General features: G+C 43.7%; 1 protein-coding gene across 1 annotated transcript in view; it reads left to right on the plus strand.

Moving 5' to 3' along the window:
- Hsd17b2 (hydroxysteroid (17-beta) dehydrogenase 2) overlaps positions 1-9745 on the plus strand; it is a 71625-nt gene extending 61880 nt beyond the window's left edge. The window contains exons 4-5 of the mRNA NM_024391.2: positions 567-704; positions 9322-9745. Coding sequence (NP_077367.2) covers positions 567-704; positions 9322-9662 — 479 coding nt within the window. The 3' untranslated portion in view covers positions 9663-9745. The remainder of the gene's footprint in view (positions 1-566; positions 705-9321) is intronic.
- The last annotated feature ends 1566 nt before the right edge of the window (positions 9746-11311 follow it).

The raw sequence follows: 11311 nt of genomic DNA on the forward strand, positions 1-11311 counted from the left end.
TGAGCCTCCCCTGTAAAGCTCCCTCCTTGCCCTGCAACCAGGCCCAGCTTAGGGCTCCATGTACTACACTAAATGTGATATAGGAAGGGCAATGAATATTTGTTGGTTGCAGATGAATACGTCTCATGTTCCTTTCAGAAAGGCCCCCACAGCACGCCATAGTAGATGTCGCTCCTTGTTGTAACTAGTACTGAATCTAATTGGTTGGATATTGTCATGGTGGTCGAAGTGTGGACCCCATCCACCCCCACTCCCAATGATACATTAGGTAGAACTTCAGAATGAACACCACAAAAGTTGAAGGCCATGAGCAGATGTTGCCATTCCCACGCCAATCGCGTCTCATTTAGAAATAAATACATCCACACCACAGAACCCTGGAAGGTCCCATGATGTCATAACTCAGAACATGCGCTCACCTGGATTCAGCAGGACCTTGCATACCTTTGCCTGATCCGGTCACTGTTGACATCAGTTCCTGGGATATAGTTAGGTACTTTAAATATTTATCGGATGAATGAGTGAAGATATCAAACCCTATTTTTTTTCTCCCGCTCTTCCCACAGCCATGATTCCATTTCAGATGATGGCCGCCTACGCCTCCACGAAGGCAGCTATAAGCATGTTCTCAGCCGTCATCAGGCAAGAGCTTGCCAAATGGGGAGTCAAAGTCGTGACCATCCATCCTGGAGGCTTCCAAACAAGTAGGTACCCAAGCCCAGTAGATCTACAACAGTCACTCTGAGAGGGACCCTGATGTTTGTCTTGATCGGTTAGGACACCACTGAACCCTCAGGGTTGTGGGAGATGAACACAGATGGGTGTTGGTAGTGAAGACCCATTTGATTCAGCTTGAGCCAAGTGCAAAGCTGACGTGTAGATGTGATGTGGGTGTTTTAAATAGTTTATTTTTAATTAATTAACTAATTTTTAAAACAACATGGATATAGTTTTATTTTTTTTAAGACTTATTTATATGAGTAACACTGTAGCTGTCAGACACATCAGAAGAGGGCATCAGATCCCATTATAGATGGTTTTGAGCCACCATGTGGAACTCAGGACATCTGGAAGAATAGTCAGTTCTCCCAACTGCTGAGCCATCTCCCCAATCCAATTTATTTTTATTTATGTGTGTCAACACATGTCTGTTTATGTGTGCATGCACATGCAGGCAAGTACCTGGGGAGGCCAGAAAAGGATGTTGGATCCCCTGGAGCTGATGTTATAGGCAGTTGTGAATCATCCTATGTCAGTGTTGGGGACTGAACTCTGGCCCTCTGCAATAGCAATGTGTACTCTTAACTGCAGAACCATCTCTCTAGCCCCAACTTGGATGCTTAAATGGGGCTGAAGGGGTGGGGAGAGCAAGGATGGGGAATTGGGAAAAGAAGGCTCAGCCAAGTCAGCAAACATAAAAGTACTAAGGATGGATCAGTGTGGAGGGGAAGACTTTAGGACTCGACCTCTCTATAGAGACTGGGAGTCAGGTCTGGTCCTTCTGGAGGATTCCCCAAAAGAACAAGCTCCTAGGACCTTGAGTTGCAGGGGATACATAAATATACACACGATTGAACAACCTTTTGAGTGAATTCTCCAATTAAGAGAGACCAGAAACCACCATCAAGGTTATGTTTGCTGGAACAATAGTGAGTTCTTCTAGCGGTGGTGAACCTTCTTAAGCAGGTATTCAGAAGGGCTCATGCCTTTTAGAATAGGGGCCGATATTATTAATGCTGGGCTAGAGTATGGTCAGCCTCTTCATGCAGGAGTTTGCAGAGAGTTACTATGCACTCAGTGGGAAGACGGGCTTCATCTGACCTTTAAGAGCAAGTGCCAATTGGATGATTCCCTTCTCAGCTTTCTTCTGGAAAAGGAAGAGAGGGCCCAGATACTATAAACAAGCAGAGGCCATGTTAAGTGCAAACCCATGCGCCCCCTCAGAACACGAACTTCCTCACAATCTCTTCCTCTATGCCTAAGATTTATTTGCTTTGAAGGGAGCACAGCCCAGAAATGACCCCAACGGATTCTCACTGATTTTCCTGAGACAACTAAATCCCACTTCCAATATGGCATCCATTAGCATCTTGCTGGGTTTGTTTATTTAGATTTAAGGGATTGCTCTTAAACAAAGGGAATGAAGGCACGAGTAACATTAGCATCCCATTTTATCCCTGCAAGATCACTTTCTTTCCTGGCCTCTCTGTGTTTTGGAAATGGCATTTCTCTCCTCTCCTTTAGAAAACAGGACCACCTCCTTCTTTCATGGGAGATGCGGTCCTTTCCCCATCCCCCACCCCTTGAATTTCTGAACTTGGGCAGGGCAGAGACAGAAAGTACATCCACTTTTTTTTTTTTTTTGGACCATAAGACATGTAATTGGTTATGTTGGTAGGGGCGTGAGAGGCACATCTAATAAAGACCACAAACTGGAAGGTATTGTAAGCCAAATGCACAAGGCAAAATTTATAAAGAAAACCTTGGCCGGAAGCACTTAGCAGATGGGAAACTTACCAGGCTGTGGAGGAGGCTCAGGAACCACTGGACAGGTAAAACTGAACATTAGCCGTATATGCTGAGAAGGGAGATCAGGGTAATTGAAAATGGAGAGAAAATGTTATCTTTTGAGGGGTTTCTAGCCCAAACTCCCCAGCGGGGAGGAGACTTCTGGAAGTTGATAGAGAAGAAAATCTACCAAAGTCAGACTGGGATAGAAGGCAAAGAAGGGTGTTCTAGAGAGGAGAAAGGGGTGATGGAGAGATGGCTCCGTGGTTAAGAGCACTGACTACTCTTCCAGAGGTCCTGAGTTCAAGTCCCAGTGACAACATGGTGGCTCACAACCATCTGGAATGGATCAGCTGCCCTCTTCTGGTGTGTCTGAAGACAGCTGCAGTGTACTTATATATAAAATAAGTAAATAAACCTTTAGAGAGGGGAAAGCTAGCTCGGAGCTGGTGGACCGGGGAAGTGCTGCACTGTGCTTCTCTGCACGTCCTTATTTGTTACTTTCGGTGCATTTACATGTAGGCGTCCACACGCAATGGCACGCGCACCGAGGTCAGAGAACGACTTTTGGGAGCTGGTTCTCTCCTTCCACCATGGGATTCCTAGAGATCAAAACACAGGCTTGGTGGCAAGTGACTTTACCTACTAATACATTCTTGCTGGCCTTGAATTGGACTTGACAGCTGCCAGTAGAATCAAGCGTTAGGATGGGCTTATGAGCCAAAGGAAAATTCCAGAATACCTGTGTAAGGCTCCCTTTGGAAAAAGGAGCAGGCTGGTGTTAATTTGTGCTTTAAAGGGCTTAGGGAGCTCTTGCTGCTGACGTTTCTGGGGAGCGTCTCTTAGCAGGTCCAGCATCACATAGTCCCATACATGCTAGGTGTAGTCTGTAGGATGATTCATTATGCAGCAAGGCAAGTCCAGCCTATCATTGGATGAGAAGGAAGGGTAGATGGGGAAAAGTTTAGGGCAGAGGAGGAGAAGGAGCAGGGTGGGTAGGGGAGTGGGGGGTGGAATTGAGATGAAGACGATGGAGAAAGATGATTCCAATTCAGGTGGTCCAGGTCAATTTTGTCTAGGTGGGCAGTTTCTATCTTTATTAAGTGGCAGTGTGAATTTATTGTATGTATTATGGATTGAGAAATTAACATGTAAATCTAATTGCTGAATTATAAGTTTCTGGAACTTTGATTTACCAGGCTAAACAGGACAGCATATGAAAGAAATGGTTGAGAGGCAATTGGAGCGTGTGGATCTGGTTGGTTGCTTGTGAGGAGTGAGAACGCGCAGGGACTGCAGAATGAGTTGTGTGTGTGTGTGTGTGTGTGTGTGTGTGTGTGTGTTGTGTATATGTGTGTGTATGTGTGTGTATGCGTGTATGTGTGCATGTGTGTGCGTGTATGTGTGTGTGTGTGTGTGTGTGTGTGTGTGTGCCAGGCATGGTAACTACCACCAAGGGGACTGTACAGAGAGGGCAGCTAAAAGGGAGACAGCTGGAAGAGGGCAGCTTGTGGGCTTGCAGACCATGTGGTAAGGTAGCAGCCAGAATGAGCGGATCCGGCTCTCAGAAACTAATAGAAAACACTCCTTTCTAATTTTTACCACAACAGTAGTTGACCTTACTGTTTCCATGAAGAACTATATCATAAACATAGAAAAGGTATAACACTCGCCATTTAACAACTTAACACAAGCACCTGAGTACTTAGATCAACAAAGAATCTAGCACCTAGAAGACCCTTTAGAACCCCTTTACTTCTCCAAAAGATACCTAGCTCTTCTCGTGTTATAATGGTGATGTGTTGGCTTTTCTTTGAGGACTTAAGTCCAGTTATCCACCCTTGGACAGAAGTTTGGCTGCACTGGCTTGGAGGATTAATGTGTGCATTTTCATTGTTGTCTAGATTCTTCTGGTCAACACTGTGCTTTTACAGGTCATCTATGCTGGGTGTGGCTGAAATTCATTGTGCACATGCATGCATGTGTGTGTATGCGTGTATGTGTGTGTGTGGTGTGTGTATGTGTGTGTGGTATGTGTGGGGTGTATGTGTGTGTGGTGTGTGTGTGTGGTGTGTGAATATGTGTGTGTCTGCTATGTGTATGTGTAAGTGTGTGTGGGGCGTGCATGTGTGCGTGTGTGTATGTGTGGGGTGTATGTGTGTGTGGTGTGTGTGTATGTGTATGGTGTGTGTGGTGTGTGTGTATGTGTGTGGTGTGTGTATGTGTGTGTGTGTGGTGTGTGTGATGTGTGTATGTGTGTGTGGTATGTGTGGTGTGTGTGTGTGTATGTGTGTGAATATGTGTGTGTCTGCTATGTGTGTGTGTATGGTGTGTGGGGCGTGCATGTGTGTGTGTGTGTGTGTGTGTGTGTGTGTGTGTGTCATACTGTACAATGAGCAAATTGGTGAACTCAACATTGGTGAACTCAGCATTTCCATCTTCTTAAAATGTAATTGTTCTGTTGGGAATCTCATCTAGTTCCATATTGAATATATACAGGACTAATTAACATGCTCCAGGTGAGGGCAGTGAGGCAGGGTGGGCTGCCCAAGTCCCGGTGCAGGCTCCTGGTGCGTTGTAGTGAGGGGGAGTCTGAGGACAGATCTCCAGTGCCTCCACCTGGGCTCCGTCTTCCATGCTAGGCCATCTCCATGTGTAGCTGGGCACTGATGAGCTCTCCAAAGGCAGGGAGCCAGAGAACAGAGGGTAGTCTAGAGGATTACACCCTGCATTTTTATTTGATTGAAGGTAGGAGCAAGAAAGGAACTTACAAAGAAAACAGCGTGGAGCTCCTGAGAACAGTGAAGGACACTGATCCTATTTTTTTATTTAATGTTCTACAATAAATAGTTAAGGCGTTGCATGCCTGGCACATATTAAACATGCTAATTTCCTGTGCTGTTTCACTCTGTTCTCACCTATGGAGGAGGCAATGGAATATCTCCAGGTTTTTCTTGTAATGAGAAAAACCCCAGCCACAGAGCTGATCTCAAGCAAAGATAGAATTTTGATGCGGGTTAGATGGACGGCGTGTTGCTCCACAGTGCTGAGAGAAGGATGGGTGATGTATGCCTGAAGTAATAGGTGATGGTTGACAAAAGGCTGGTGGCTTTGTCACCCAGAGGGGGAGGAGTGGGGGCTCTAGACAGTGTCTTCTCAAATGTGGTTAGTTCAGGAAGAGGTGGGAGAGATGAATCTGTAGGTAAGGCCATTTGATGCCAAGCCTGATGACCTAAGTGTTATCTATCTAAGATGGATGGGTGGATAAATGGATGAATGGATGAATGGATGAATGGATGATGGATGGATGGGTGAATGGATGGATAGATAGATAGATAGATAGAAAAATAAATAGATACCCAGAAACATAGACACATAGACAAATGAGCTCCACTCCATATACAACATTCAGATAGATAGATAGATAGATAGATACATACATACATACATACACACACATATAGAAACATATATAGATAGATACATAGAAACATAGATACAAAGACAAATGATCCCTACCCCAAATACAACATTCAGATAGATAGATAGATAGATAGATAGATACATACATACATACATACATACACACACATAGAAACATATATATAGATAGATACATAGAAACATAGATACATAGACAAACAATCCCTACCCCATATACAACATTCAGATAGATAGATAGATAGATAGATACATACATACATACATACATACACACACATATAGAAACATATATAGATAGATACATAGAAACATAGATACAAAGACAAATGATCCCTACCCCATATACAACATTCAGATACATACATACATACATACATACATACACACACATATAGAAACATATATAGATAGATACATAGAAACATAGATACAAAGACAAATGATCCCTACCCCAAATACAACATTCAGATAGATAGATAGATAGACAGACAGATGGATAGAAAGAAACATACATACATACATACACATGCATACATACTACATACACACATGCATACATATACACATAGATATATAGATACATAGGTCATCCTCATCCCCTATACAACATATAACATTCATATATATATATACATATATATATATATACACAGAGAGATATATACTGATACATGTAATTTTTAAAAGTCAATGAAAAAAAAGAAAAAGAAATCAGTGAAGCGAGGAGAGACAGAAATTCTCTAGCCTTTGATCAGGGGTTGGAGAGATATGTCAGAATAGACATGACAGGCAAGCAAGAGTGTTTCACAAGGTTCAACCTCCAGTTCAATTGCTGGGTAATTATTTCTCCACCTGCAGTGCTGTGCCTCACGAGGAGAAATAGGCCACTGGATGCTCGCTGCCATTCTCCCACTTTGCTGGACTTTGGGGGTTCAACACTTTGTACAGGCACTTCATACACTAGCCAATAAAGGAGCATCCCACAGTCAGCCAGCTAGCAGGACAGAGTGTGAGGGTCGATGCAAAAAGAAAGCTTACGTCTATGCTGTGAGTTTGTGCACTTCAGCGTTGCAGCAGCGAAACCTAGCAAGGGCTGACTGGCAGTGCTGTGAAGGTAAATGGCTGCCTGAAAGCTGTTCAAAGAAGTCTATCGCTCTGCTACAAACCACAGCTCAAATCTACAGCCCTTGACCAGGAAAATGCAGATTACAACTTCTTCTTCTTGTTGTTGTTGTTCCTTCTTGATAAAAGAAGATGTAGCCTTCTGTGTGCATAAGTACATGAGTAAGGAGGAATTACAGAGGGGCATGCAAAACTGTTAGTCACATCAAAGAAGACTGATTTTAAAAATGCTCACATCTCTTTACTCACAAAATAAGCAGGCATTGCTGCTATGTTTTAAAGCAAATATATTTTATTTAATTTCATGTAACAAGCAGGCATGTTAAGATGTATTTCTACCTAATCATGTCATTTACATAATAAAATTTAAACATGTATTGGAATTATATTAAAAACATATTTAATGTTTAAAATTACACACAGAAGAGATTGTAAGCTGCGTACTAAATTTTCAATACAGAAGAAGTAGGTACTGTTTGTATATTTAATAAGTTATATGTGCATGCTGTGTGTGTATTTACATATTTATGCACACAGAATAGATCATATATTAGATGCTATATTGTAGACATTATGTTTTACACACATAATTACCATCAGAAGACATGTGCTAGAATGCTCCATCAGCCACGTCTATAAGAGCTGCAAACGAAAACCCAAGACCAAGTTTCATTGTAATGTATCATATCTACATTTTGGGCAATATTTATACGATGTAAAGCTATACAATAAAGAGAATGGGCATATCACTTGTGAATACATCACACACATACACATTATACACAGAGACACACATGTATATCACACACATGTACACATTACATACACATTACACACAGAGAAACAGACACATACACCACACACAGAGACAGACACATACATCACATACACATTGCACACAGAGAGACATGCATATATCACACACACATATACATTACACATAGACACACACATACATCACACACATATACACATTACACACATAGAGACACACATACATCACATACACATTACACACAGAAACAGACACATATATACACCACACACACACACAGACACATATATACACGTTACACACACAGAAACACAAACATACACCACACACACAATGCACACACACATATACCACACATATACACTACACATAGAGAAACACACACATATACCACACATGCAGACTCACACAAACACCATACACACAAACACATACACATATACATACATACACCACACATACACACATACACATTACACACAGAGAGAAACACACAATACATTACACACGCAGAATCACACACAGTGAACACCACACACACATACACACACTACACACACAGACACCACATATATACTATACACACTGCACACAGAGAAACACACACATATGCCACACACAGCAAACACCACACACACACACACACACACACACACACACACACACACACACACACTGTCGAGCAAAAAAACTGACACCAGAGAGTTAAGTGCTCAAAACAGACAGAATGAGTCTGCCCTTGTTAGCAAGGACAGTGGCACTTGAGAAGGGTCTAAGAGAGGACCGGGAAGAGAGCACTCCTCTCATTTTTGGACTGGCTGCTCACTAGCTGGGCTCTTCAGTTTGTGAAAATCCCAGCCAGCTGTCTTTATCCATATTTAGGCTTAAACGATTTATTTTGTGTGCGTGTGTGTGCCTGAGTGTTTGCAATGTGCACCCATGTATGTCTATGCCTGTGGAGATCAGGAGAGGGTGCCAGGTGCCCTGAAGATGGAGTCACAGGCAGTTGTGAGTCACCTTGTGTGTGTGCTGGGAACCAAAGGTCACGTGCAGAAGTAGGACGTGCTCTTAACCACTGGGTCATTTCTCCAGGGTCACGTGCAGGTTTGGAAATGCGAATCAGTGATGCTGTGAAGCATTCACTGTGAACCAAATACACAGAGCTGACCATTAGATGGCCGTTGGATGGCTCACTGGTGTGCGCTTCCCAGGTGTGCTCTCCCTCCGTCCCAGCATTCCTTAGTTGCCGGAAGTTCTTTGTGCAGGTCTGGGATCTGGTGAGCTCTCCCCCTCTACTCTGGCATGTCTAAGTGGTCATCCTTGAAAACATACATGCCGGCAACTTTATGCACACTCTGTAAAAAGGGGCTATAAATCTGAAAAAGTTCAAGGAGAGGTATACGGGAGGATGTAGAGGGAGGAAAGGGGGAGAGAGAAGCTGGTTCATGATCATCTGCCTCCCATTCTTCCAGACATCGTAGGCTCACAGGACAGTTGGGATAAAATGGAGAAGGAGATCCTGGACCACTTTTCCAAAGAGATTCAGGAGAACTATGGACAGGAATATGTCCATACGCAGAAGCTCGCCCTCCCGGTCATGAGAGAGATGTCCAACCCGGATATCACCCCTGTGCTGCGGGACATCCAGCACGCCATTTGTGCCAAGAACCACTCTTCCTTTTATTGCTCAGGGAGAATGACTTACCTGTGGATCTGCTTCGCGGCCTACTCCCCGATCAGCTTATTGGACTATATTTTGAAAAACTATTTTACTCCAAAACTCATGCCAAGAGCTTTAAGGACAGCAAGTTAGAAGAACAAGGCCCGGGTAGGGTGGGAAATGCCACATGCTTAGGATGAAAGGGAAACCTCTTATTAAACTAACTTTCTACCTCAGATTCTTGTTTTGAAACCTGTCTGTTCCCTGTGACTTGGTGGGAAGAGGACTGGAGGGTAACAGGGAGCACAATGGAGAGAAGCACAACTGAAACATTGTTCCTTCAGAAGCACCAATCAGAGACAGGCTTTCCTCTCAGATGCCGCTCGCAGGTAGTTCTAGACCACTTCCGGACAGTTACTATACTGACAAACCGAGCCCAGGAAGTTTTCCCTTTCCCAGCATAAATATACATTTGTATGTATGTATATATTATATATGCATTATATATGCATACACATATGTGCGTATGCACATATATGTATGTGTTTATATCGTACTGAATTCTATTAAGGGTGTACTAGTATTATGTCTCAACAAATCAAAGTGTCTACCCAATTTGATCATTTCTTCTTACTCAAAGACACTGACAACTACTCCAGTCCTTAGCAAATGTAACCTTTCTGGTACTGGCTAGTTTTGCCATGTGCTGCTGGCCTCCGGGCAGGGTGGGTGGCAACTTAAAGTTGGGGTTTCAGTGGCAGTTCATTTTTATTTGTTTTTACTCTGAGATAGGTCTCATGCAGCCCTGGCTGGCCTCAGAAATCACTGTGTAGCCAAGGAAGCAAGAATGGCTTCAAACTCCTTATCTTTCAGCTGATACCTCCCACATGCTCTGCTTGAAGTGTGTGTGTGTGTGTGTGTGTGTGTGAGAGAGAGAGAGAGAGAGAGAGAGAGAGAGAGAGAGAGAGAGTCAGACAGACAGACACAGACATAGACACAGAGAGACAGAGACAGAGACAGAAACAGAGACAGAGACTCAGAGACAGGAGAGACAGAGACACAGAGACAGAGAGGAGAGACAGAGACACAGAGACAGAGAGGAGAGACAGAGACACAGAGACAGAGAGGAGAGACAGAGACAGAAAGGAGAGACAGAGGAGACAGAGAGACAGACAGAGGAGAGAGAGAGAGAGGAGAGACAGAGGAGATAGAGAGACAGAGACAGAGGAGACAGAGAGATAGAGAGGAGGAGGAGGAGGAGAGAGAGAGAGGAGAGACAGAGAGGAGAGACAGAGGAGATAGAGGAACAGACAGAGAGCATGTATGTGCACAGGTGAATGGTGGCTGGAAGAACATATCCAGGGTCCTGCTGTAACACCTTCTGCTTTATTCCCTTGAGGAAGGTCTCTCGGTGAACCTGGACCTCCCCGGGGGAGGTCACTGAAGCATTTTATGTGGACTCTAGGACCTAAACACATGTCCCCATACTTGTGCAGAGAGCCCTGTTGGCCATGGAGGTATCGCTCCAGCTCCTGCCATCTAGCGGAATAAAACAACGTTCCTGTTTGTGCCAAGGCTTGCCTCTGCTTTCCGTGGCAGAGCCCTCTACGACATTTTACTCATTGGAAAACTGCTTTCCCGATTGGAGTCTATCCTGCCTGTCTCTGTCACTGTGTTTGCCTTTTCTTCACCATTTCACTGTGGTCACAGCATCCTGGTCAGGAGGAAGAGCTGCCGAGAGAAGCCACTACTTCTGTTTAATCCACAAAAAGCAAATTCTTACTGGGTATAAATGTTTACCA

This window comes from Rattus norvegicus, chromosome 19 (genome assembly GCF_036323735.1).
Source record: "Rattus norvegicus strain BN/NHsdMcwi chromosome 19, GRCr8, whole genome shotgun sequence".
NCBI classification, from domain to species: Eukaryota; Metazoa; Chordata; class Mammalia; order Rodentia; family Muridae; genus Rattus; species Rattus norvegicus.